The sequence below is a fragment of the Prunus mume genome, linkage group LG8 (assembly GCF_029339155.1).
Source record: "Prunus mume cultivar Tortuosa linkage group LG8, ASM2933915v1, whole genome shotgun sequence".
Classification (NCBI taxonomy): Eukaryota; Viridiplantae; Streptophyta; class Magnoliopsida; order Rosales; family Rosaceae; genus Prunus; species Prunus mume.
In genome coordinates this window covers 1,516,230-1,543,316 of record NC_142705.1, presented here as the reverse complement: position 1 = coordinate 1,543,316, position 27,087 = coordinate 1,516,230, and the positions used below count along the sequence as shown (strand labels likewise).

Sequence of the window (27,087 nt, the reverse complement as noted above, 5' to 3'; positions counted from 1 at the left end):
TATTATTTTACTTTTTAATTATCTATATTTTAATAAATTATTATTTTACGAATTTATATGTATATATATATATATATTTTATCAACAATATTTGGGGAATATTAAATCTAGCACCTCGAATACGAGGATAAATGTTTGTAACTATGTTGCATTGATACGAATATGAGTACGCTGATATGATACGATATAATACGTTGTTGATACAGCAAATCTCCAAAACTAGAATATGAGTACAACATCGATACAATGATTAAAATAATATATATATAAATTGTAAATATATAAACGTATATTACATATGTAAAATTAGCATTTTGCGTTTTCTTTTCATGGTACCTTGTGTTTTTCTAGGCCATATGAATTCATCAGACATAAAATGGTATAAAACACTTTGTTTAACATCAGCCACCTAACATGCAACTAAAACGGTGAGTATTGTAATTAGGGCACCTAACATCATCTTCTTCACTTAGCCGCCTCTTCTTCGCACAGTAACTGCAACTGAAGATTTGCAGTAGCTGCAAGCGTAAGTTAAGTTATTTTCTTCATTCCTCCTCCTCCTTCTTCTTCTTCTTTTTTGGTTGCTGTCAAAATCATCTCAAAATTTCAAAATATTTTCGCTTTTACCCTTTGACGTATACGGTGCGTATAAATGAAGTATCGAAGCCCTTAGATACGTATTGATACTGTATCAATACGATATCTGATACGCGCATACCTTAAAAAGTACCGTATGGGTGCAACAGAGGCTTTTAACCACTTAAATTACACCCATTTGTGTCTTTAAAATAAAATATCTGTGCTTTTTACGCGTTTCGTTTGTATGATAACTGATGACAAAGTGGGCCACTCCTTCTATTTGATTTCAAGTTCTATTCGTAAATAAAACACACCCCAAATTTACGCATAATTATTTAGATGGTTGCCTTTGGCTCGGTTTTTGAAGTGACTCTCTCAGAAAGAAAGAAAATTCAAAGCGGTAGTACGCAACCAATATAGACTTCGCCGAGACTGACTACCTTCCCAATCACATTTTCGCATTAATTCACAAAACCCAAATATTGCTTCCTATTTCTAATCTCTTCCATTGTCTTCTCCAAAGTCCAAAGGCCATAGTTTCTCTTCACCGGCAACGAGCCAAGAACCTTCCTTTCTTTCTTTCTCTGAGCACCTGAGGTGATTTTCTCTGCTGGGTTTTTTTCAAACTCCTGTCTTTTTATTTTCTGAATGATTTTTTCTGTTACCTTTTGATTTCTTGAAGTTGGGTTTGCCTGAACAAGTCTCTAATTTACATAGATGATGTTTTTTCTTTGTTAAACCTTTCTTAACTCTCCTGTTCACCTGTTTGTTTTGCTTTTGCATTTTGGTTAAACTTTAGTTATGTTAAAGTTGACACCTTTTTAGTAAAAACTGGTTAGATTTGGGTGTCTGAAATCAATTCCTAAATATTTGGATGGAAATGTAACATAACCCCACTAGAGGAAGTCGACGGAGAATTATAGAGTGATAGTGTACTGCCACTTGGCAGAAACAGCTGGTAGTAGGGAACAATTACAAAACGACACCTGGCGTAGCAGCTACTAAGGAAAGAAGCTTTTGTTCACTTCACTCCCACACGTTAACTTACCAACACGTGATCTCCTCGAACTTGTGAACTTTATTTGATTCCCCCAATTTCAATTTTTATTCGTCTTTCTGGTGTCTTTTGGCGTTGGAAGAACGAACGAACCCAACAACAGAGCAAAGCTAGCTTTATCTCATCTTTTGGAGGATCAAATATTGGAGCCGGAATGTGGTTGGGTGTTTCCGTTTTCCACTAAGCCCTAGACACTACTTGGGTCCTCTGCGAGATCCCATCCTTAGTCTTCTTCAAGCTTGAAAATCAAGGCTTCTTTCCATTTCGTAAGCTTTTCTCTTCAGTTTTCCTAGTGGAAGTCAACCCACAACCCACCTCTTTGTCGCTCCTGTGTGCTCAAACTTTTTTTAAAATAATTTTTGGCTTCTTTTCTATCTTGCATTTTGGGTTTAATTCTTTTATGGGTTTTCTTTTTGCAGGTTCCAATTTCTGGGGTATCGGTTTAGCACCTTGCTGCCTTTGTATTACCCTTTCTCTATTATTTATTTCTGGTAATTTTTTGGTTTAAGTTTCTTTAATTTTTAACGAATCTGAATCTTACTGCAATTTTTTGTTTTATCTTTTTGGCATGGATTGCTCCAATTTTGGGGTTTTTGGTTTTGTTTAATATATTTTTAAAAATATGGATGGGTGTTTTGAGTTCTGAGATGGAATGGGTTTGATTTTGGTTTGTTTCTTTTAGCATTCACTGTTAAAATTGGAGTTTTATTTTTCTTGCATTTTCTTCTTGCAATTGATACACGTGGTTTTATTTTTTTTCCTTTTCTTATAACTAATTGTTTTGGAAGCTTAGATTGTGGTATTTGCTATGAACATGTAAGAACTTCTAACCTTGGACAACTGATAGTTTGAAACTTAATTATAATAAAAGGGCAAATCTCTCCTTACATTTATGCTAACTGTCCATATTACTCTTCATTGCTTAAGTGATCATAAGTTTCATTGGTCTTCTTATGTTCAAATATTCAATATTTCAGTATTATAATGATTCATTCGCATGTTCTTCCAATCATCATGGACAAGTTGGCAAGCATGTGTTCAATGATGGGTTTTATTCAGGTGCTTGTATTGAGTTATTTCAGTTCAATTGGTTAGCAGGTTGTACTGAGGCTTATTTGGATCTTCTTCGAAACAAAAAACCAAAGCTTGATTTGGAAGAGATGGGGTACATTGGGGCACATGGTGTGGCTGCTTTGCATAAATACAAGTATAGCGGTGTGGATCACTCGTACACTGCGAAATATGTATTGCAACCCTTTTGGAGTCGTTTTGTTAAAATATTTCCCCTTTGGATGCCGTAAGTTTCTTATTCTTTTATCTTTTATTAATTATGAGAGCTAGAGTAACTTTATTATCTTATTACGTACTGTTCTCTTTGGGTTTAATTGGTTGGTAAGATCATTGTTTTATTAGTGTACTTGTGCATGAGCATGTCTGCTTTTGAATTTTTGTGCTGAAGGTCTGTATGATTAGTTTGTGCTGGGTAAAATCTTGAATTAGGTTATTTGGTAGCCTAAATCTGATACATTTATATTAAGAAAACATCCAAATGGGTGGGATTTGTAGATTGCATGTCTAGTTCTAGATAGAACTACTTATTGTAAAGTTAAAATGCCAAGACGCCAAGAACTTGTCTGTCTATCGCAAATGCAGCTATTAGCTAAGGAGATTGGTTAAGTAGGCGCTTATTTGTTATTTTGAATTTACAAGAATGAATAGTTTTAGTACTTTTCTTGAGATTTGTTTATGTCTCGTTTTTATAACTTGCTTATGATTTAACAGTGCTGGTTTAGGGTTATTTTTCCTGCTGTTACTAACTTTTTCTTTTTCTTTGGTCTATGTGCATGTTTGGGTTTCTGCGTTCTTTTTCAGGCCCAATATGGTATAATGACATTTACTCCCAACTATGTTTAATCATTTTGACACCGTTGCCTATTAATTGATGGTTTTGCTTTATTTGTGGCCAGATAACACTAACTGGATTCATTTTCTTGCTCACATCTGCGCTGCTTGGATTTGTGAGTGAATTTTTCTTATCATCTTTTTAGTTTCCCTTTTTAAAAAAAAAAAAAAAAACTAATATTTTACTTTAACTTACACATTTATTTGTAAATTTTTATGTATGTAACAATATATCCACTGGCTGTTTTGTGTATAATGCGTAAAGTAGAAATGTTGTTATTTAGTAAGCTCCTATTGAATTTGCTTTCTGATTTTTTCCCCAGATATATTCACCAAGATTAGATTCAGCTCCTCCTAGATGGGTTAATTTCGCTCATGGATTGCTACTTTTCTTATATCAGGTTGGCTTAAATACTATTTAAGCCGTGTTGCCTTTGATATATTTTTATTTCGTGGTGCCCCTCTTTACTGTTATGCATTCCTATTTTGTTTTCATTGGATTTTCCCATTTTCAATCACTTGCTTGTTTGACCTTTTCACAAATATCTTAGACCTTTGATGCTGTTGATGGGAAGCAAGCAAGACGGACAAATTCCTCAAGTCCACTGGGGGAACTTTTTGACCATGGTAATGCAACGTTATCATGTGTTTTTCTTCTATCCTATATGTAAAACAAGAGTTGATTATTGATGGATTATATTCTGGGCAATCTCAATGTATTGCAGGTTGTGATGCCCTTGCATGTGCGGTATGTGTCTTCATCTTTTCTGGTGATTTCGTAGCCCTGAAATTCAAATGATTTTTTAATGTTCCGTATGTGTTTATATAGTTTGAAGGATTGGCTTTTGGGAGTACTGCGATGTGTGGAAGAACTACCTTCTGGTTTTGGGTGATTTCAGCTGTTCCTTTTTATTGTGCAACATGGGAGTCGTGAGTTGCCCAACCTAGTTTGATTTGTTATTAGTCATTATGTATGTCTGACCTTTATTCTGCCCCCTCCCTCCCTCCTTCCCTCCAAAAGAACAATCCATAATATGTACAAGGCTGTATATTTTGGACTCTGAAGTTATAATGTTTCTGAAATTTTCCACTTTATAATTGGGGAGTGTTGATTCACAATGCTTGCATAGAGGGTTGTCTACTCTATGACCCTGCATAGAATACTTTATATGAAACTTGAATGTTTTGTTAGCAGCACTGATATTTTACTTGATTGATCCAGTTACTTTACCAATACCCTGATCCTTCCTGCCGTTAATGGGCCAACAGAAGGTCTAATGCTGATATATTTCGCCCATTTTTTCACAGCTATTGTTGGTAAGCTCGTAATCTCCTTTTCTGCTATTCTTTGTATGTAGAGCTTGAAAGTTTATTTTTATACTGATACACTAATTTTTTTTTTCTTTTGCTTGGGTTTTACTTTTTCTTTTCTCTAATTACATTTAAATTGATTTGAAATTGCATAACTTTTTCAGGTTCTGAGTGGTGGGCTCAGCCATTTGGAAAGTCTCTGCCTTTTCTTAGTTGGGTCCCATTTATTCATGGTAAGGCTATGCCTATTTTAGTTGAGCCTACAAATTCTATTTGGCATTGAATCCATGTACAGAATCTACATTTTGCGAGACTTGATTGCGTGCTTTGATTTAAATACCCTTTTAAGAATACTTGGTAGTTGGCACACCTTCCATTACCTGACTGATATTTTATATTGTTTTATTTATCCCAATGAGTTACTATCGAGTTGTAAGTGTTGGTCGCTGCTGCCTCTTGTTCACTTTATATGCAAGCTAATATAATAAGCCTGCTAGACAATTTGCTTATTTATTTCCAATACATCTTTATATATAGCTCAAAGTCTCTTTAACATTTATGCATTCTTACTTACTTGATTTAATCAATTTCGGAACACTACTCTTCCTTCTGCCGCTTCATGAGAAATTCCTACTTCCATTGCAATTGGTCTGAATTTAATTCCTTTCTGTTATTGACTTCAGAAATTACAACATACAAAGCTGTGTTGTTTCTAATGGTAGCTTTTGCTGTTATCCCAACGCTCACATTTAAGTATGTAATTCCTTGTTCCCTGAATTTTGAATTTGAGTCATCTCCCTTTATTTTGTGATTAACTCAACATAGTTGGTCTCCTCCCCAAACAATTCACGTGATTTGGTGGATCTCATGTGTTAATAGTCAGTTGAATGGTAATGCTATTATCTTTTGGATTTTTGTGTGCAGTGTGTGCAATGTTTACAAGGTTGTTCAGGCAAGGAAAGGAAGCATGCTATTGGCACTGGCAATGGTAATACTATTATCTTTTGGAGTTTTGCATGTTAATTCTCGATACTTGATCAGTCTAATGGGTGTTTCATATTGTTCCATCCCAGCTTTACCCTTTTGCTGTTCTTTTGGGAGGAGTTTTGGCATGGTATGTCTATATTCTTTGTGTCCACACTTACCTTTTTACTTCTTTATGAAAGTAAAAAATCAAATTATTTATATGCAGGGGTTACTTGTCACCAGCTGACATTATGGGGAACTATCCACATTTAGTCGTAGTGGGAACTGGACTTGCTTTTGGGTACCTTGTGGTAGGATATCCGTGTTTCCTTATAACCAAATCTGTTAAAGTTTCTCAGTCGTCTTTCTTGAATGTAATTGCTTGCTATTGGTTCTGTGAGTGTCCTAGATTTAGAACAATGTCATTTTAAGGGTCTGGTAGACAATCAAATTCTTCATTATACCATTGTTGAAGAAAGCTTTGTTTTGGCAGGGAAGAATGATTCTTGCGCACTTGTGTGATGAGCCAAAGGGTTTGAAAACTGGAATGTGCATGGTATGTAACAATCCCAAAGCTATTGGAGTTTTAGAGTCTGTTGAGGGTCTATTTTTTCGAAACATTTTAGTAGCAGCATGATACTTTTCTCCTGGGAAAGAAAGTTTCATTTACAAATTTTTAATTATGTGGGAGAATTGAATATTAAATTATTATCAATAACTTTTGTATGAATTTTTTTATTTATTAAAGTCAGATTAGATTACTAATTTCAATATTTATTATTATGTACAGTCACTGTTGTATCTCCCATTTGCCATTGCAAATGCACTCACGGCTAGATTGAATGATGGGTATGTTATATTTGATATTACTTTTTGAGCTCTGAATATTATTCGTCTGTTCTTGATAGTCCTGATGTTTCTCTTCTCTTGAACTTCCTGTGCACCTTTTGTTGCAGAGTTCCATTGGTCGACGAGAGCTTGGTTCTTCTTGGTTACTGTGCATTTACAGGTACTGTAATTTGTTCCTTTGGTGCGCGTATTGGAAATACATGGCACAATTACCATTTTATCAAGACAGATTTTAAGTGCCTTTTTTGGCCTCCAGCTGCTTCCTGTTTCCTATTTATTCTTCTTTTGTTGAGAAAACTTTTTAGTTTTTTGGAAAACAACGTAGGCAGTTGCAAATGCAGTCTTGATAGGGATTGAATATGTACCTAATAATCTCATTTTATGTTATCATGTCTTTTGGCTGATGTTTATCTTTCTCCGAACACAGCGACACTCTATCTTCACTTTGCAACTTCAGTTGTTCATGAAATTACGACAGCCTTGGGAATTTATTGCTTTAGGTGAGCATGTGGTATTACATTCAAAGCATATTAGCCACCAATCTTGCAGAATTAGGCATTTTGTTTTCACGGCCTACCAGGTTCAAGTAATTTTTAGACTAACTGTCTGAAATATAAACGAAGGTGGTAGTATGTGTTCATTCTTTTACCCAGACGACAGTTTTCTTCCCTTCACATACTTCTGTTCCATTTCATTGGCGAGTGCCAGTTCTTACTATACTTGAGATCCTAACTTTCAGTTTCATGTTGAATTACAGGATAACTAGGAAGGAAGCTTGAATTTTGCCGGTGTTTACTACTGGGTACCTTCTTTTTTACCCAGTGCATAATGTATCTTTTTGGTACTATAAGTAGAAGTATTCACTTTACATCCAATTTCTGAGTATTCAATTTATTTTTTCAGCCATGCTGGCAAGTTAAGAAAGATGCAGCTAGATTGAGGTTTTTCGTCAATATAAATTTTGTATAAGATGAGTTGTGTGAGTGATGAAGATCCAATTTAATTCATTCTCACCGTTGTATTAGATTTTTCTTTGGTTGTTCCCACTTTGAGACTAAAGTAGAACTGGACCATTTAGGCATGTTCTCTTCACTTAATGCATCATTTGAATTTTATAAAAATACAAGTGAGTTTGAGCATTGCGTAGCTTGTGTTTAGGGAAAATCATGCCCTACAGAACCCAGTGATCCTGCTTATATTATGCAATGAATTTTTTCCATCATTAAAATTTTAAAACAAGACAGATTTAATGAATTCAAGGCAGAAGGTAAAAAACACCACAATTGTGCACAGCAGATATTGAACGACTCCATAAGTTGGGCTGACGTGACTTTAAATATGAGATGAGAGATAGGCGACGTGTTAAAAGGCTCCGTAAGTTACGGTAGCCTGACTTTATGATAGATAGTAGACAAATGATACGCGACAAGAGAGATGCCAACTAGTTGAGGATCGGAATATGGATGAGAGAGGTATGCTAACACACGGTATCGTATCTACTCATGCTTTATTGGACAACATGCTGCATGCTTGTATAAAGGCTACGTGTTTTTTCGGAAAAGAAATTGTGTTTAGATTAAGGATTCTCGGCTTATGCCAACGAAGTCTAGTTTAGTGAAAAATGATAGTAAATAGCAATTTACATATGTTTCAATATTTTCTCATAGTGAGCTCATGATTATTTTAAAAGTATATTTAAATAATAATTTAACATTTTAAGTACAGTTTAAATTATACAAAATATTAAAATTACTACATAAATCATCAAAATCCAAATTTACATTCGGTAGATTTTAGATTTTCTATCTCCGTATACTGAATAAGAATAAAATCATATAAATCCTTCCGTTAGTAATTTCGTGGATATAATCGCCTGCATCTCCCCCACCGTGGTCGGTGTAGGCCCACACTGGACCAAAAATCTTGGCGTGGTCTCTGTAGGGTTTAATACTGCCTCCATTGCCTCAATGTCTTCTCTCTTTCGCAGAAGCCTCAAAAAGCTATCTGCCTCTCCAAACCCACAAAAATTTGACGGATAAAAGCCCTAATTCTTGAAAGAGAGAAAACAAAATACATAGAAGAAAACTCCTAGCTTTCTCCGTAAAATCCCAACTTTTTAGGCTTCCACAATGGCCGACGCTTTGATACAAAAAGCGGAGCTCCAAAGCCCATCGGATGGGTACTCGGATCTAATGCCTGAATCGGAAACTGGCTCGTCTGTGCTTCAGAGGCGCATCGAGTTCCACCTAGCGAGGAAGCCCTTCAATGGCCTTAACAATGGCGGCGGCGACTTTCGGCTCGAGACACTGAACCCCGGAACCAGCAGCTCGGATTCCCGTAAACTTGTGACCTCTAATCAGGGTCAGTCGGGTTTGAGTGCGAAGAAAACGGATGGGTCCGAATTTTTGGAAAATGGGTTGGATCCGGAGCTTAGCTTTGGCATCACCTTTCGGAGAATTGTAAGCTAATGTTTTGCCTTTGATCGCTTTCTTCTCTCTCCACCCAAAAGTTTTGTGTTCTTTATTTTTGGCTGGTCTAGAAGATTTTTTCTTTCTTTGCTTAGTTTAATTCAACATTTCTCATTTTCAATTTGGCTTCTTCTATGTTTTTCTGAGTTTATCTTCGCCGTGTTTCATTTTTTCAATGTGTCCCTTACTTTGTTTTAGTTATTTATTGTGATCATGTTTGGTTCTAGGCTTTTCATGGATTAGTTAGTAGGTGTGTTTAGTTTTCAAATGCATTAACCACTGCTGTGCGCTGCGTGTTTGCCTTCAGCATCATAGTTTTTATTAATTTCAAGTTTCTTGGATTTGATTTTGTTTCAAATGGAGTCATATGCTTTTGAGTTCAATTGGACGCACATACTCTTGTTTTTCTTTTCGATTTTTATCAATCATATTTGTAATTTTATGTGGCTTCAGAGTTTTGTTGCTTGGCTTGATGTGTCCAATTAATTTGGCTGAATTGGCTTTTCCTTAAATTTTTCCCTAGTCAGTCTTCTGTTATGTAATGCTTTTCTGGTAATACTCTTGCTATATTTGTTCTCTGATTATTGTTCCCCAGTAGCTTGACAGTGAAAATGGTTTGGAAAATTCTCAGGGTGCCGGTTTGATGAATATGGGGAATACTTGTTATCTCAATTCAGTGTTGCAGTGTCTGACATATACTGAGCCTTTAGCAGCATACCTGCAAAGTGGAAAGCATCGAAATTCTTGTGAGGACTCATCCCACAAACCTCCCTTGCCCCTAGTGTGGATGTGAATGCAACAAGTTAATATAAACAAAAAATGTCATAGTGTTGACATATAATATCAAGATCCATTTTTTCCCCCAGATTTTCAGCAGGTGCCCATGATGGTAGTTCCTCTAGCATCACTAGCTTTTTTCAACATGTTTTGGCAACACGAGTACGGTCTCCATCTGGGGCTGTTTGACGCAACCAGGGTTTGAGTAGCAACATTTAGATATTGAAAAACATTAAAGGGGATTAAGAAATACAATTAGAAGTTCCCACTTTCAAGATTCAACTTCTGTGGAAGTTTGTTTGACATACATTGAGGCATAGAAGTACATGGGTTTTTGTTGAGTTTAGAGAATAATTTATGGATATTAGAATAATTTATGGATAAAATCACATGTCATTCTAAATGATGTTTGGGTAATTTTCTGTTTACTAGTCTGCTTGTACCGCTTGGAAAGTGGGGTGAGCATGTATGCATGCATGTGCATGTATGAAGAATTTTGAACTTATTTGCTTAGCTAATTTGATTGGTTTATTTTTCAAGGCCATATTGCTGGGTTTTGTGCTTTATGCGCCATCCAGAAGCATGTTAGTCTTGCGCTACAATCAACTGGGAGGAGTTTGGTACCAAAGGATCTTGTCATTAACTTACGGTGTATCCTTGAAATGTTTTATGGTGACATAAATGATTTCTTTATAATGTACAGTCAACTTTGTTCTTTTATAAGCAACAACAAAACAAACTTATGGACCGCCCAAATTATGTGTAGCTGTTCCATTAGTACAGATTCATAACTAGTTGCCTTTGCTATTTTCATTTTCTCAATTTCCTTTTTCTTGTATTTTTTTTTTTTTGGTAGTACTAATAACCAGTAACAAGTCTAATGGAGTTTGAAAAAAAAAAGGTTTTCTATTTTTGCACGTGGTTCCGGTTTGCATTTTATTAAGTCTAATCAGTGGTCAGTTCTTGAGTGTTGTAGTTGGCTTGTTTTCTTGTATTTCTATGCTTTGGATGTTGGAATCCTTGACAACATGATAAGGCATATCTCGAAACTTCACTAAGTCTAGACAGGAGGATGCACATGAATACATGGTAAACTTGCTGGAATCCATGCATAAATGCTGTTTACCTTCTGGAGTGCCAAGCGAATCCTCTAGCGCCTATGAGAAGAGCTTGGTACACAAGATCTTTGGTGGTCGTCTTCGAAGTCAGGTAGATTTTTTGTTTTGTTCTGTTTCCTTTTTATGGTACCAAATTGTAAGTTATAATGGTAAACTTTCTGTGTTTGTAGATGCTTTACCAAATGAGTGTATGAATATTGTCTAAATAGGCAAGGATTTGAAATATTTTTCTGATATTTTTTAATCCGGGTGTGTGTTATTTCTTCAGGTCAAATGTTTGCAATGCTCCTGTTGCTCCAACAAATTCGACCCATTCTTAGATTTGAGCCTTGAAATATTCAAGGCAGATTCCTTGCAAAAAGCACTTGGAAATTTTACTGCCGCAGAACAGTTAGATGGAGGGGAAAGGCAATATCAGTGCCAACAGTGCAAGCAGAAAGTTCGGGCTCTCAAGCAGATGACTGTTCACAAGCCTCCTTATGTTCTTACCATCCATTTAAAGCGGTTTCGTGCGCATGATCCTGGACGAAAAATTGACAGACATGTTAAATTTGGTCCTACCTTGGATTTGAGGCCCTTTGTTAGTGGTTCCTATGTAAGTATTCATTCTTTATTTTAACTTAGCAGCTATGCAAACTTTAGTCCTTGATTTCTTCAATTCACAATTGAAGTAATCTAGTTGAAATACGACTTGCAGCATTTGATTGTTCAAGTCACTGATTCTGTTACTTATTATATTTCATAATGATGCCCAATGCTGATTTTTAAACGGTATTTTATTTTGCATTTTCCTTGAAATGTAGTTCCGAGTGTAGTGCATGCAAAAAATGTAACAAGGGAAATGAGGTTGAATGAGAAACATTGAGGTCATTAAGGCTAAACTGGTGGGAAAATTATAAGAAAAAAGTACCGTAGAAGCTGGCTTTCCCTTGAAATGTCTCCTACTGTCCTAATCAATTCAGCTTATACAGTACTTTTTTATTTAGGACTCCTCTACAGTCCTTTTTACACTTTTTTTCTCTCTCTGTAAAACAAAGTTTAAAATAGGAATTAAAATCTGGACCATTAGGTTTATGGCTGACAGAACAGATTAGAGAAACCCACAATTCATTTGTAGCTGAATTGATTAGATTCCATGCATTGTACTTATTTCCACATCATGGTTTTGTATTCTAATCTGCGTTTATCTTCTATTTGGTAGGAAGGAGATTTGAAATATACTCTTTATGGGGTTTTAGTTCATTGCGGGGCTAGCACCTATTCTGGCCACTATTATTGTTATGTTCGCACATCAAGTGGCATGTGGTACTCCCTTGATGACAACCAGGTAAGTTAATAATTTAAGATCCCAGTGGCCTATATATAGTCTTCGACATATTATCTCCTGATTGAGTATGGATAGCACTTTCAGATTTGGATGGATTGTCTTATCATAACCCGATAGTCTGAGTTGCGTAAGAGAAATTTAAGGATTTTAGACATGCCATGTTATATCAAACTTAGTATCATCACTTGCTAATGAAAGTTCCCAAATCTTGCGTTTGGATGAGATATTTGGAGGTAACAAAGAATTTTGAAATGGTGAGATTTGAAAAGATGAGATTGTGTCCCAAGAAATGTAAATTTACTTGTTTGTTTTGGTCCTATCAAGTGTAAAGGGGTTCATTTAAGGAACTTATACAACATGTTTGGCCAGGATCCAGGGTTTCAGGTTCTGAGTCTGGGCCCGACATTCCGAGTGTGTGTTCTGGATTTCGGATCTGTAGTCCTGGTTCTCAGGTTTGGGTTCCCAGGCCCAGGGTCTTGGGTCTCAGATCACGGATCTCTCGTCTTGGGCACTAGTTTTGGTATCCTGAGTCCTGAGTGTCCAGGGTTCTGGGCCACAAGTTTGGATTTGGGTCTTAGGTCCAGAATCCAGTATGTTTGGAGTTCTGGGTCCTGGGCCTATGGTTCAGTGTTGTACTAAGTTCTCTTGTAATGGAATTTTTGAAGTAATACATTTTTTGGCATACCTTAAGAGTGGGATTTTGGATTCTAAATTCTGATTTTCAAATCCCACACAAATTCCATTTCTATGGTTCCCGAACAAAGCACTTTTGTAATATGGAATTGCGAATCCTACCTCCAAGTTACTCAGCCAAACACTCCCACCGGGTTTTATCTTTGAACAACCCCACTTGGATGGGCATGCATACTATGATACCCATAATACCAAACGAAGTTTTTAAACTTTTTATCAGTGGTATATCCACGATCTTAAAATTCCATATAAAATGAAGATATATAAAGGTTGCTTACAAGCTTGCTTTATGATGAAACAGGTATTCCAAGTTAGTGAGAGGATTGTTTTGGAGCAGAAGGCTTACATGTTGTTTTATGTTCGGGATAGAAGAAACATAATACCAAGGAAGCCTGTTGAAGTTGCTCGAAAAGAGAATTTCAATAGTGCTGGATTTAAAAATCGTTCCACCTCCAACCAAGGTTCCAGAGAACTGGTTCAAAAGGTTTCTGTTGAGGGCAGAACAAGTGGTTTAGCCTCTTCTGTTGTTGCAATACAAAAAGATGAATCAAGTATTGTTCCACCAATGGTGCCCCTTTTGAAGGGAGCATCAGTTAAATCCCAGATTACGGCGGAAAAGATGGTGCCTATGAAGGAATCTGTCTCAGAATCTATTCCAAAAGTGTCATTATCAAAGGACCCGCTGAAAGAACTTTCCCTTCCAAACCCAGAATTGGGAAAAGACATGCTACAATCATCTTCCTTTCCAAGCAGCAATGGTGGTGCTTCTGATCCTGAAAATGCCACTGCTGCAACAACTGATGCCAATAAAAATGATCTTAATAAGAGAGGAAGTTCAATTGAAAACAGTGGTGTTTCCACTGTCAGAGCAACCAGTGTCAAGGACCCTGAAAGCCTTGAGGCTGCTAAACCCGTTCCAGATGAGGCCTCTCATGATGTAAGTGGATGCTACATATCTTCTGTGCACTTTAGTGTCTCTAGTTTTACCTCCTTAAGATTTTACTTTTGTTTCATGCTTGGAGTTTCTAAACTTGTTTTTGCATCCAGAATAATATTATTCCCTCTGTGGGGGATTCACGTACGGGTTCATCTGGGGTTCGTAGTGGTAAGAAAATGGAGGGAATTCAGACTTCCAAATCTTCAGATAAACCAAGCTCGAAAATCAGTCAGGTATTCATTTGTGTTATTTGAGTATCCTTGCCTTTATGCTGGGTTGTGTTGTCATGATTTGACTCCCTTTCTATTCTAGATTGGAAGTCTTAACAATGAAGGCGCTGCTGGTCATTTCTTGGGTGAGAAGACTATTAGTTGTGGCCAAAAAGGGGTTGTTGATGAGTCGGTAAAATTGTCTGGATCATCAATTGTGACAAATGGATTGTTACATGTGAAAGCTCCTGATTGCAGACGCCATAGAAAATTGAAAAAGAAGCAGATGAAGTCTAAGGTGGCATGCATGCATTTACGGCCAAGCTTACTCTCCAGAGCAGTCTTAAGTGTACAGAAGAAGAAGAAACACAAAAGGAGTAAGCACCCAACTTCAGATACCCAGACCCTTAGTAAGGAACACTTAATGGATGGTTCTCGCTTCTTATCTGATCTGGGGCCATCGACATCTGAGAAAACCCAATCAATTTCCTTGGTTTCTACCCTCTCTAAACAAAAGTCTAAGAGAAAGAGAACCAAATCTGGCTTGAAAAAGGATGCAGATGGAACTGCCGAAAGTGGAGAGTCTAGGGAGAGTCTTCATCAGAATGGTACAGTGCTTGCAAGTGATAAACGACTAGAAAATGGTTGTGGATCTAGCCCTTGCTCAATGGAAAACCAGCGGGAGACGAGGGGAACTGATAGCCCAAGCAATTGTAAAACAGACAAAATGCAAAATGGATGGACTGGTGCGCTGACCCGAGGTCTCCATGAGACAGTTGGTGAGTAGATTATCTAGTAACTCTTCCCTCCTGACCTTATATTTGGGCAAAGTGGATATTTAATACATCAAGGCCATGGATCTGATTGGCAAATTGAGCTTCACTTTTGCCAGTTGGTCCGTTAGTCGTGAATGCTGGATAGACCTTGTAGTTTCCAAGTTCTTGGTTACTTATTTTGTTTTTAGTTTTCCTTCTGTTTTATAAAATATGGAATTGAAGCCCATTGAAACCGACTATTGCTTACCTAACGTTATTATGGTTATAATTTGTTGATTGCAGTTGAACGTTGGGATGGAATGCCTCCTTCTCATGTTGTAGAATCAAGCCATGCAAAGAGTGTCAGCATCGGTTATATACCAGATGATTGGTGAGTTTGGAATCCCTTTTTCTTTTCTTTGTGGGGTTATTTCCAAGGTACATTGGAAATCACCTTGAATCTTGAGCTTTATTTGAAAAGTAAATTGGAAATCATTAATTCTATTGCAGTAGAACGGGGGTTGGGTTAATAGTTTGCTAACCTTCATTATCTTCCCTACGGTGATTCTTTATTCCTTATCTGGATCATATAAACAGATAGGTTCAGCTTTACAAGTCCTGATTACCAATTACCGAAAATATTAATCCTTAAATAATGTCAACAGGCTTGTAGAATTAGAAATGTTTGGCTGGCTCGCATTAGTTCAGTGAGTGCAACATGATCTTCTGTTTCGCATTAAAAAATAATGAACTCGTGGTGATTTTTGAATTGTTTATTGAATTGAGCTTAGGACTCTGAAATTAATAACCATCAGTGATATCAGCATTACTTTCACTAGATAAATCACTACATATATATATAGTCTTCTGACAGTTGTGGATTTCAATTTGATGCAGGGATGAAGAATATGATAGGGGAAAGAGAAAGAAGGTAAGGCAATCCAAGCTCCCCTCTGGAGGGCCAAATCCATTCCAAAGGATTGCAACCCAGAGATCACAGTTGAAGAAGGCAAGGATAGAGAGGTTTGATTCTGGAAATCAACCAGTCAGGATATGATGGAAGTATACTACTTGTGCAGACAGATTGTTGGTCTGCCAGCTGTTTTGTTTTCTATAGCAGTTGAGAGAAATTGTAAGCAAGAGCAGAGGGGGGAAGAGAGCATTAGGATTATTTTATATGTTGTGTTTGGGTTATTTTTTGTTGGAGAGGAAGAGAGCTCAGAGCAGGGGACTGTATCTTATTCCTGTGGGAGCATTTCTCATGGAAGGATAGTTGCTGCATTTGCTGAAGGCTCATGTGTTTTAGTCTTTCAGAGATGCCAATAATCTTTTTTCTTTAAAAAAAAAAATGTTTTTGGACTCCTACGATCGATAAGCAGTACTTTTGGACTACTTATAAAAGTGTTGTGTTGGTACTGTTAGAGTATGAAATTTTGGTTATTAATATAATAATAAAGCTTTGTCCACATTTTTTCAGTGTTGAGCAAAACATTTCAATGTTTGATGATGCAGAAAAGATACTTAAATAAATTATAAGGTTTTGACTTTTAGCTTTATGTTCACTTGGGAGTTCACGAGAATGGGTAAAGGTTGTAACTTTCCTTGTCACGGACGTGTGTGAGCTGAGTTAAAGAGTCCATTTGATGTTGATTGATATTGTAGAATGGACGTTTAAAAATGAAATAAAAATATTATCTGCCAAACGTAGATTTGATATAATTATTATTTTTTGGGTGGTGGTCAAAAGCATGGAATAAGCTTGCAGCTGAAGGGAGGATGCATGATTATCTCCTTAAGCCCCCAATTAATGCAAATCATTACGACTTGAAGCATCTTCCTCCACTTTCCTTCTTGTCGGGTCTTGACAAAGGAAGACGCTTGCCAAGTTGCCCATGTGCAAACAAACACCATATCTCTATCAATCAATCTATCTCTAGTATTTGTTTTAAATTTGGATTTTCTTTGTCCACTGCAACTTACAAGTTAGAACAAGGGTCGTCTAAAATTGTCAAGGCCCTCATGTCATGTGCCTTAAGTTTAATTAATTCTTTAATGCCTGCCAGGTGTCCAAATCAGGGGCATGACAAGATTATTAATCATGATGAACTTCCATGATGCAAGCACAAGTTCACAACCACAAAAGTGCATCATGGAAGGAGATACGGAGGAAACAGAGCCTGGATTTTTTCTCAATCATCAACTCCATTAGTCATTAGAGTAGCTTCAAATTCACATTATTATGCTCCCAACTTGCTCTGGACTGTGCTAATTACATCTGTAGACTGTAGCTGTACGAATAAATAATTCCATTTTTTATTTATAATTATAATCTGTGATGGCTTCTTCTCCAAAAATAAAAATAAAAATAAAAATCTGTGATGGCCCACCTAGACCCACCCATACCATCTACTAACTTATTAATGGTGAAATCATAGGTGGGTTAGTGGATAAATCATATTTCAGTTGTCTAAGAAAATGGGTTGCTTGGGAGAACCTTTTTCAACTGTTGAAGTCAACAAAACGCCGCCCTCACCTCACCTTACCTCACACTAGCAATTCTAGGTTCTAGCTAGTCCATTGAAAAACGCAGTCCCATTACTACAGTCGATTGAGAAAAATTGCCATCAATTGTATTGACAAAACGAGCAGCATGAACTCGTTTTGATTGTAATACTTCCCATCATTTAATCAACAGTAAACATCTTTAAGGGCAGGCCAGTACTAGAAGTTCTCTCTTTTTGGGTAAATATTATGAGGTGTCCTCACGCCGGAAGGGTAAGATTAATAGTCACTTGGGTTCGGCTTTTCCTTGGACGCAAAATGTTTCAAACAGATTATGTAGCTTGTCAACTGGAAGTACAACTGCAAAATTCTCTTTCACTAAAACGGAAAAAAGACAATCTCTTCTGATTTTTTATATTTTTTATTTTTAAAAACCTATAATCCTTTTTAAAAAAGTGTTATTTTGGCCATGAGTGAGTCTCTCGTTTTGCACCAAAGTTTGAATCATAATCCTATTTCGGTAGGGTACTTTATCAAAAGAATTAATACCCCCGGGGGCCCGGGGCTACATATGATGAATTAAAAGCTCCTCGCTAAACCAGTCTCCTCCATCTGAACACTATATAATTTAAATGTAAAATTAAGGGAGTTTCACTAAAACACCCAAAATGAGGTCTGAAATTATAAAAAAACTCAAGCACTATTTAAACATATAAACACACCCAAAATCCATCATTACACACACTCAAAACTCATTTATAAACACACCCAAAAAGTTGACTTTGGGGTTGATTTTGGGTGTGTTTCTATGTTTAAATAGTGTTTGAGTTTTTTTATAAATACATGTCTAGGATTGGGTTTATTTATAAATTTGTATAAAATTAATTGGTAGTATTATATTTGATCTTTAACAGACGGTGATTAGCATTTTGATTAACAAATTGCCAATTTCCAATTGGATTTCAATTCAATCGGAGAAAAAAAAACAACCAACTTCCAATTGTAGAAAAAGAATCAATTATCAACACACACTCAATGACGAATCATTGAATTCCCCCACCAAGAAAAAGTTTCACCAACCCAAATAGATATGTCCATTAAACCTTGCTCATTTATGAAGCCCAACCCCTGTCCACCCCGGTCTGGCCTCTTTGTTCTTTCCTTCCCAATATACCCCTCCTCTGTTAAATGGCTCTCTCACGGTCTTCTTGACACTCCCATCAGACAAAAACCCCCTGTGTTTTCATTTAGAATACATATGACTGTTTTTTATGTTTGTTTTCCAGAAAAAAATATATGCAGCAAAACTAGAGCTTCCCCTTCTCATATTCTACTTGTGCATAGAGACAAAAGTGCTTCCCCTTTTGTGTTGTTTGTTTCTGTAGCTTTCATCGACCTGCAAGGCCACACAAGATGAGCTCACATTCCATCTGAAAACACCAGAAATCCGTAGCTCTCGAGAACCCGTGTGTTATATGCATGTGCTATTTTGCCGTCATTCAGTTTTGGGGTTTTCTTAGCAAGAAAAGGACCACAAACCAACCAATTCTGCATGTAACTTCTTGTTTTTGGAGAGTTTTAGCCTAACAATCATGTTTTCTTGAAACCCGAAACCATTTTACAATGTGCGGTGGTGGTCGTGTGGGATTTAATGGAGCTGCAGAGGCCAAGCAAGTACTTCTGAGATGGACCCAAGACCATTTATGATACTACAATGCTGCATTTGAAACTCTGAGAGAGAGAGAGAGAGAGAGAGAGAGGGTTCTTTGAGGAGTTTAGTGCTGGTTTGGGTTGAACTTTGAAGCACCTTTTCCCCCGTTGTACTACTTTTTTTTTTCTTTTTCCAAATGGGTTTCGGTTTCTTTGTTTCTCTACTGGTGCTTTCACTTTTCTTGAAGCCTTTGGCTTGTCAACAACCCAATACAGATGGGTTCTTTGTCTCTCAGTTCTTGCAAAAGATGGGCTTATCCTCTTCTCAGCTCCACAACTTCTCTGCTCCTGTTTGCTCATGGAAAGGAGTATTCTGTGATGCAAAAAAGGAATATGTTATTGGCTTAGAGGTTTCTCGTTTGGAACTCTCTGGTTCTATCCCTGATACCACTATTGGAAAGCTCACCAAGCTCCAGACTTTGGACCTTAGCAACAACAAAATCACTGGTCTTCCTTCAGATTTGTGGAGTCTAGGCTCACTCAAGTACCTTAATCTCTCCCATAACCAGATTTCTGGGTCCTTGCCAAACAACATTGGCAACTTTGGTCTACTTGAAAGCTTCGACCTTTCCAGCAACAATTTCTCTGGTGAAATTCCTGCTGCTATAAGCTCCCTCGTCAGTCTGCGAGTTCTTAAACTCAGCCAAAACTGGTTTGAAAAGAGCATCCCATCAGGAATTGTGAGTTGCCAATCTTTGTTTTGGATTGATCTCTCATCGAATCGGTTAAACGGGTCTCTTCCAGATGGTTTTGTTGCTGCATTTCCTAAGCTCCAAGTATTGAATCTTGCTGGAAATGAGATTTCTGGCCGGGACTCCGATTTCTCAGAGATGAAATCCATTACTTCTCTTAATATTTCCGGGAATATGTTTCAGGGTTCGGTAGTAGGTGTCTTTAAGGAGCTGTTGGAGGTGGTTGACCTGAGCAGGAACCAGTTTCAAGGTCACATGTCTCAGGTACAATTCAATACTAGCTACAATTGGTCTCATTTGGTTTATTTAGACCTTTCTGAGAATCAGCTTGGCGGAGAAATTTTTCATAATTGGAATCAAGCCCAGAATCTCAAACACCTTAACCTAGCAGACAATAGATTTACAAGGCAGGAATTCCCAAGAAATTTGGAAATGCTTTTGGGTTTGGAATACCTTAATTTGTCTAAAACTAGTCTTACGGGTCGCATTCCTGCTGAGGTTTCCAAATTGAGTAACTTGAATACACTTGATCTTTCTCAGAACCATCTTATAGGCTACATTCCATTACTCAGTATAAGAAATCTCCAAGTTTTTGATGTTTCATTCAACAACTTGAGTGGAGAAATCCCTGCATCACTCTTGGAGAAACTCCCTTGGATGGAGAGGTTCAACTTCTCTTACAATAATTTGACGCTTTGTGCTTCTGAAATCTCCCCTGAAACCCTCCAAACATCTTTCTTTGGTTCATCAAGCAGCTGCCCCATTGCAGCGAACCCGGTACTTTTAAGAAGACGAGCCACTAAGGACAAGCACAAGGGACTAAAGCTTGCTTTGGTTTTGACCTTCTCAATGGTATGCTTGCTTGCTGGTTTGCTATTTCTAGCATTTGGTTGCAGAAGGAAAACCAGAATGTGGGAAGTAAAACAACCCTCATACAAGGAAGAGCAAAATATATCAGGCCCCTTTTCATTCCAGACTGATTCAACTACATGGGTTGCGGATGTTAAGCAAGCAACTTCGGTCCCTGTAGTAATTTTCGAGAAGCCATTGCTGAATTTCACATTCTCAGATCTCTTATCTGCAACTTCAAATTTTGACCGGGGAACCCTTTTGGCTGAAGGGAAATTTGGGCCTGTTTATAGAGGATTTCTTCCAGGTGGAATTCATGTAGCAGTGAAAGTTTTGGTCCATGGTTCTACATTGACAGACCAGGAAACTGCAAGAGAGTTTGAATATCTTGGTCGAATCAAACACCCCAATCTTGTTCCATTGACTGGATATTGTATAGCTGGGGACCAGAGGATTGCTATCTATGATTACATGGAGAATGGGAACCTTCAGAATTTGCTTTATGACTTGCCACTTGGGGTTCAGACAACAGAGGATTGGAGCACAGATACATGGGAAGAAGATGATAACAATGGCATTCAAAATGTTGGTTCTGAAGGGCTGTTAACAACTTGGAGATTCCGTCACAAAATTGCACTTGGCACTGCGAGAGCATTAGCATTTCTACACCATGGTTGCTCACCTCCAATTATTCATAGAGACGTCAAAGCTAGTAGTGTTTATCTGGATTATAACTTGGAGCCAAGATTATCTGATTTTGGACTGGCTAAGATTTTTGGCAATGGTTTAGATGAAGAGATCTCTCGAGGGTTACCGGGGTACCTGCCGCCTGAGTTTTCTCAGCCAGAATATGATATTCCAACACCAAAATCTGATGTATATTGCTTTGGAGTTGTTCTCTTTGAGCTGATTACTGGGAAAAAGCCAATTGGTGATGATTATCCTGAGGAGAAAGATGCAACTTTGGTGAGCTGGGTTAGAGGACTGGTTAAAAAGAACAGGGGAGCAAGCGCTATTGACCCAAAAATTCGTGATACAGGACCAGATGACCAAATGGAGGAGGCGCTCAAGATTGGATATCTGTGCACAGCAGACCTTCCCTTAAAGCGACCGAGCATGCATCAGATAGTTGGTCTTCTTAAAGATATGGAACAAACAGGTAACCAATGAAGAACAAATTAAGCTGAAAAAGGAAAATGTGGGAGTTTATTCTTTAGCTTTTCTTTCCTATTTATTTTTGTTCTTGTTGGCTGTTATGGATTCTATTTTTGCTTCCATGGGAAATTGTACAGTAGCCCTGGAAATTCAGTTTGGACTTTTGATGTCGGTTCTCTTTGTGTTGTCATTGTTTTGTGGCAATAAAGTTGGAATTTATCTATACAAAGGAGTTTGATTTGAGATGTAGTTTCTTTCTTAGAATCTCATTTACTTGGGTTCAATGAGAAGGCTGATCTAGTCTAAAAGCAAAACTTTGTAGATGCATTCTTTTCTTAGAGCATAAATTTGTGCTTAAATTTTTACGCATATGCATGCGTAGTGGCGAGTTACAGAGGCTGAAGATTTTGCTCTGGCATGAGCCCTTAGTTGAATGGGTCTTATAGACCACCTTTTTGCACCGTGAGTTTTTGAATATATTGAATCAACCATGCATGCATGCTTGCTTCTACCAAAAACAAAATGTGTGGCTCTGTATGTATATACGAGTTGACCTCAGAAATTTTACGAGTACATGTGCTTGTGATTGTGAACACGAGATGTCCATTAACATATATGAAATGAAACCCATGTTCAGGAAAATTGGAGGTGTCCCCTCTCCCCTAGCTACTTCCTTCCATGCCAAAGTACAACCTAGTGAATTTGTTACTAACAGCTAGCTAGCTGTTGTAAGTCTCTTTATTGTGTTGAGGCAAACTATTGATGAGTGGTATTCATTTCATATTAATGGTCCTTCCTGATGTAGAATGTTTATGGGGGTGGAGAGAGAGAGAGAGATTCCTGCATAATTGAAAATAACATGGGCCTAGATTGTTAATGTTGATTGCAATTTGCATGTTCACTATAATTTACAAAGGGGGTATGGACATTAGGAAGGAAGAAATGGAAGCAGCATGCCAAGCATACCAACTTCATCTTCCAAAAGATATAGGCATACATGATATGATAACTTGCAAGCGCATGTTTCTTCTCAGAGTCAAGAGTTTGATTAGTTGATGCGAGCCATGGTTTAATATTAATACTGATTAGGCTATATATGTTAATGAAGACGCATAACCTTTTCATAATAAATAACAATATATTGAAGAGCAGCATCATATCTAGCCGAAGGGAAATTGGAATGGTCATCATCGTACTTTTCAATATGGGTTATAATATATAATATAGTTGGTTTGGTTGTGAAGCATTTAGGAGTTTTTAAAGTTCAATCTGGCCAAGCGTAGAAAACAATAGCCGAAAGAAAAAGTGAGCATATTGCATACTTATGATGAGTGTCAATGTGTGTGAGTGTGACCACCCAACCCAAATGTCAATGATTTCATGTTTTCATATATCTACCTCATGTGATGTGTCACTTATCTTTTGACATGCGCAATAAAGAAGAAGACATTGTTCGTAGTGTACGTAGGTGCGTAGTGTAGATAACCTCCTCTTATTTGCATGCGTGCAAAAATTGAAGGCAAAAGTCCGATGGGCTTTTATTTTGTTGTCCTCACAGTCGGTTACTCCACATGGAGCATCAGTATTATATTACCAGCAGCTTATTTAAGCACTGGTCCAGAGAGAGAGAGAGAGAGAGAGAGAGCATTTTTGGATACATCACATTGATTCATGTCTAGTTTCTAAAACTAATTTCTTGGTTTTTTGTTTTCAGCAAGCATATGCATATATGATTGCTTCAGCTTGCTTTAGCTTTTTGGTTTGGTGCCTGCCTGCCTGCCTGCCTGGTGGGTGAATCAATTTATGGAATGAACATGAAGCTGAGCTGAAGATTATCTGTATCTCTTCAGCTTTATGTCACTATTTTATTTTTCTGTTTATTTCACAATCTGTTTCACACATATTTACCATGATTATTACAGCTTTATCATGTCTCAGCCAAATCTAATTATGTTTCGGTGATTTGTTAATCATAACTTTTACCCTTTGGATCAATTTCCTACTTTCACAGTGTGGGTATGTGGCAGCTCAAAGTATGACAGTTTTCAGCCAACCACCAGAAGTGGCAGAATTCAGAATGATGGTGTAATTTTCCCTGTCCTCAAATTTGGGCTTGCCAGTTTCTTTAGCTCATGGTGTGTTGTGAGGTGAAATTATTTCTTCATTCAGTCGCAAGTTGTGGGTATGTAATGTCTGGGGCATATAAACAAAATTCTTCATCAAGTGTTGAATTTATAAGGTGTAAGCTAATAATATCAGCATTTTTGTATCCAAGAATTTGGTTTTGTTGCGGGAATAATTGGATGGGCCCATATAGCGTTTTGTATGCATCGGGCATCGGATTCTTTGGTTCGGTCCAAGTCCAACACGGCATCTTTACAAGAGGCGATGGGAGTCGTTTCAAATATGTAACAATCTTTTAAACATATCACGAATTTCTGGAATAATACAATTTAAAATCAGAAATAAAAAAAAGGCTTTCTTTTTTCTATATTAAAAATCAGTCTTTAAAAATACTTACTCAGCGAAGTAAAATCAATGGTTTTTAGGCACATGATGATAATAAAAAATTGAAAATGATAGGGGAAAAAAAAACAAAAAAGAGGGGATGGATAATTCCCTTTCCTATTCTTTTTGGATAAGTTTATAGGAGACAAGGGAGTGAATGAAGAGGGGCTAAACACTAACCATTGATCCAACGGTGCGGATCTGATCTCCTTAACTAGGGTTACGATATGACCTAGAATGCTTTCAATATAGAGCCCGTCACACCCCTTGAACCAGAAGTCGTCCTCTTCGTTATTTTGGTAGAAAAGAAAAAGAAGAGGAACAGAGAAGCTTACTAAGCTCGACAGAGAGAGAAAGATGTCTGACGAGGAGCATCAGTTCGAATCCAAGGCCGATGCTGGGGCTTCCAAGACCTACCCTCAGCAGGCTGGTACCATTCGCAAGAATGGTTACATAGTCATCAAGGCTAGGCCTTGCAAGGTTTCTTCTATTCTCTCTCCTTTGTTTTTCGAATGATTCATGTTTTAGATTTTTTTTGGGTGAGAATTCATCTGGGTTTGTACGATTTCACCAGATCTCTACTGGGTTCCTTGATTTTAATTGAAATTTACTGCTTTTACTGGTTTGTTTTTCGTGTTTACTTAACTTATTCATGCTTGGAGGAAATTAATCTATCTTTGTTAGTTACAAGGTTGCTGTGTATATTCTTGAGGATGATAACTACTTGGAGTTAATGATTTTGTCATGTCCTGTTGCTTACAGGATGAGAGTTTATTTGTTATAAGTTATGTTTTAATATCTCCTTTTGTTAGGTAATTACGGGGCGTTGCGGATGAGGTTTTGCTACTTAGCACACTTCATGCATCCATATACAAATAGAACTGAGTATCACACTTTCCCTTACTCAATTCCTAGATGTTCTCATTAGGACTCGCAATGAAAACTTAGTTGTTACAGTGTGGGAATTAGGATCTAAATTTGTTCTGCTGTAAATCCACTCATTAATCATAAATTCCAGTTTTCATCTTTCAAAACTTGATTAAACTGAAGTGTTATTGCTTCTCATCCTTATAAAATCAGTACAACATGACTCAAGAAATTTCACAATACTGAGTTTCCATGGCCTACCCAACTTATATTAACTGTTCCCTGTAAATATGTATTTGTGAATACGTTTTCCCCCTTTTGCGTTATTCATTTCCTTATTTTGTTGTAGTTCTGCAGTCTCGAGTTAGTCATCCAATTTATTCATTAATATCCTGTTTGCTTGTTTAACAGGTTGTCGAAGTCTCCACTTCAAAAACTGGCAAGCATGGTCATGCAAAGTGCCACTTTGTTGCAATTGATATTTTTAATGGAAAGAAACTTGAAGATATTGTTCCTTCATCCCACAACTGTGATGTAATGCTTTCTCTAAACTTGAATTTTGCGTCTCTGAGTTCCGTGTATGTGCTGTATTTCTTGGTTGCAAGTTAACTCATCTGTTCTTGCATATACTTTCCATTCAGGTTCCTCATGTCAACCGTACTGACTACCAGCTGATTGATATCTCTGAAGATGGTTTTGTAAGTCCTCTGACCAATTATTACCAAAACATGGCATCAGAAATTTTGTTTGCTATGTGAATTTATGTCCATTTTGATGATAATGATGATACCAAGGGAGACAAACTTGCGTTCATTTTTAAAATGTGAGATGCGTCTCTTGAGTTTTTGCAGCATGGATTTATGTTTTGGAGTTGAACAACATATTTTCCCCTGTTTGTGTTATGTTAAAAAATGTAATAAGTGTCTTGTAACATGCATTTACCTGTTTAATAAATACCGATAACAGATACACAATACACATATATGCAAAACTGGAAACTTGAATACCCTAAGGTTAAAACAGAAATTTCACCTGTGAGATGGAAGGGCATGATGAGACAAGTAGTTGCCTGCCTGCCATTTTATATAAACTAACTGGAGTTGGGTGTCTTGTAGGTGAGTCTTTTAACTGAAAATGGAAACACCAAGGATGATCTGAGGCTTCCCACCGATGAAAGTCTGCTTAGCCAGGTATGTCATTGAGAAAGTTTTCCTATAGTCAAAGTTGCTTTATTGTATCTGTTTTCTTTGTAGACTAAAATCTTTCTTTCATATTCTCCTTTATAGATTAAAGATGGGTTTGCTGATGGAAAGGATCTTGTGGTGACTGTCATGTCTGCAATGGGAGAGGAGCAGATCTGTGCTCTCAAGGATATTGGTCCTAAGAACTAAGTATGATGCTGTAGCAGTAGCTGTAGCTGATGGCAAGACTTTCTTCGTTTTTTAATTTTTTCTTGTGGAACTGTTGCTAACAGGGAGGTTTATCAAACCATATTTCTGTGCAATGAACCGTTATTTTAAATGGTATTTTAGCTTGCCAAGCTTGTAAAAGTGATGACGCAAATTTAAGGCTGCTGATCCCTTGCAAAGGGAGATTGCTGCATATCTATTAAACTATTTTGGCTTTTTCCAACAAAAGAAAAATATTTCTGGTTAATCTTTCAATTAATGCTCGTTTTGTGATGTCGCATGTTTTGGGATCCTTATTGATGTTACTCATCAATCTTGTTAATGGCTTTACTTTTGGGTGTTTTTGAATAAATCTATGAATCTGTTGGTATTAGGTTTGATGGCGTAGCTGTGGTCTTTCTGGCTAGCATGTAATTTGCCCTCAAAAGGCCTTTTTGTGCGTTCAAC

At 37.2% G+C, this 27,087-nt stretch overlaps 4 protein-coding genes across 8 annotated transcripts; all 4 read left to right on the top strand.

The window, feature by feature from the left end:
- The first annotated feature begins 982 nt into the window (after positions 1 to 982).
- Positions 983 to 7,803, top strand: LOC103341261 (choline/ethanolaminephosphotransferase 1-like). Of its 5 annotated transcripts, none has more exons than XM_016796454.2 (21): positions 983 to 1,176; positions 2,056 to 2,127; positions 2,735 to 2,933; positions 3,509 to 3,518; positions 3,604 to 3,654; positions 3,862 to 3,939; positions 4,090 to 4,165; positions 4,264 to 4,286; positions 4,368 to 4,468; positions 4,761 to 4,855; positions 5,014 to 5,082; positions 5,533 to 5,602; positions 5,774 to 5,837; positions 5,923 to 5,963; positions 6,042 to 6,126; positions 6,309 to 6,371; positions 6,606 to 6,664; positions 6,772 to 6,824; positions 7,092 to 7,164; positions 7,422 to 7,466; positions 7,568 to 7,803. In XM_016796454.2, the coding sequence occupies exons 3-20, from the start codon at positions 2,797 to 2,799 to the stop codon at positions 7,441 to 7,443; spliced, it is 1,170 nt and encodes a 389-aa protein (XP_016651940.2). In that variant the 5' UTR covers positions 983 to 1,176; positions 2,056 to 2,127; positions 2,735 to 2,796; the 3' UTR covers positions 7,444 to 7,466; positions 7,568 to 7,803. The 5 variants fall into 5 exon arrangements, with proteins under 5 accessions (XP_016651940.2, XP_088898526.1, XP_088898524.1 ...); XM_089042400.1 differs by having other exon boundaries at positions 1,100 to 1,176; positions 2,732 to 2,933; XM_089042398.1 differs by lacking the exon at positions 983 to 1,176 and adding an exon at positions 1,608 to 1,902 and having other exon boundaries at positions 2,732 to 2,933.
- Positions 7,804 to 8,556: 753 nt separating this feature from the next.
- On the top strand, positions 8,557 to 16,424 carry UBP23 (ubiquitin-specific protease 23). The gene is made up of 11 exons (XM_008244759.2): positions 8,557 to 9,123; positions 9,764 to 9,878; positions 10,450 to 10,560; positions 10,946 to 11,118; positions 11,296 to 11,622; positions 12,229 to 12,354; positions 13,349 to 13,984; positions 14,095 to 14,217; positions 14,297 to 14,972; positions 15,252 to 15,339; positions 15,846 to 16,424. Exons 1-11 carry the CDS (start codon positions 8,794 to 8,796, stop codon positions 16,003 to 16,005), a joined length of 2,865 nt encoding a protein of 954 aa, XP_008242981.2. The 5' UTR covers positions 8,557 to 8,793; the 3' UTR covers positions 16,006 to 16,424.
- Positions 16,425 to 18,605: 2,181 nt separating this feature from the next.
- Positions 18,606 to 22,085, top strand: LOC103341376 (Leucine-rich repeat protein kinase family protein). The gene has a single exon (XM_089043157.1). It carries the CDS (start codon positions 19,298 to 19,300, stop codon positions 21,869 to 21,871), a length of 2,574 nt encoding a protein of 857 aa, XP_088899283.1. The 5' UTR covers positions 18,606 to 19,297; the 3' UTR covers positions 21,872 to 22,085.
- A 2,534-nt stretch (positions 22,086 to 24,619) lies between these two features.
- On the top strand, positions 24,620 to 26,887 carry LOC103341263 (eukaryotic translation initiation factor 5A-2-like). The gene is made up of 5 exons (XM_008244760.2): positions 24,620 to 24,844; positions 25,643 to 25,765; positions 25,873 to 25,929; positions 26,347 to 26,421; positions 26,518 to 26,887. Exons 1-5 carry the CDS (start codon positions 24,722 to 24,724, stop codon positions 26,620 to 26,622), a joined length of 483 nt encoding a protein of 160 aa, XP_008242982.1. The 5' UTR covers positions 24,620 to 24,721; the 3' UTR covers positions 26,623 to 26,887.
- Positions 26,888 to 27,087: the final 200 nt, after the last annotated feature.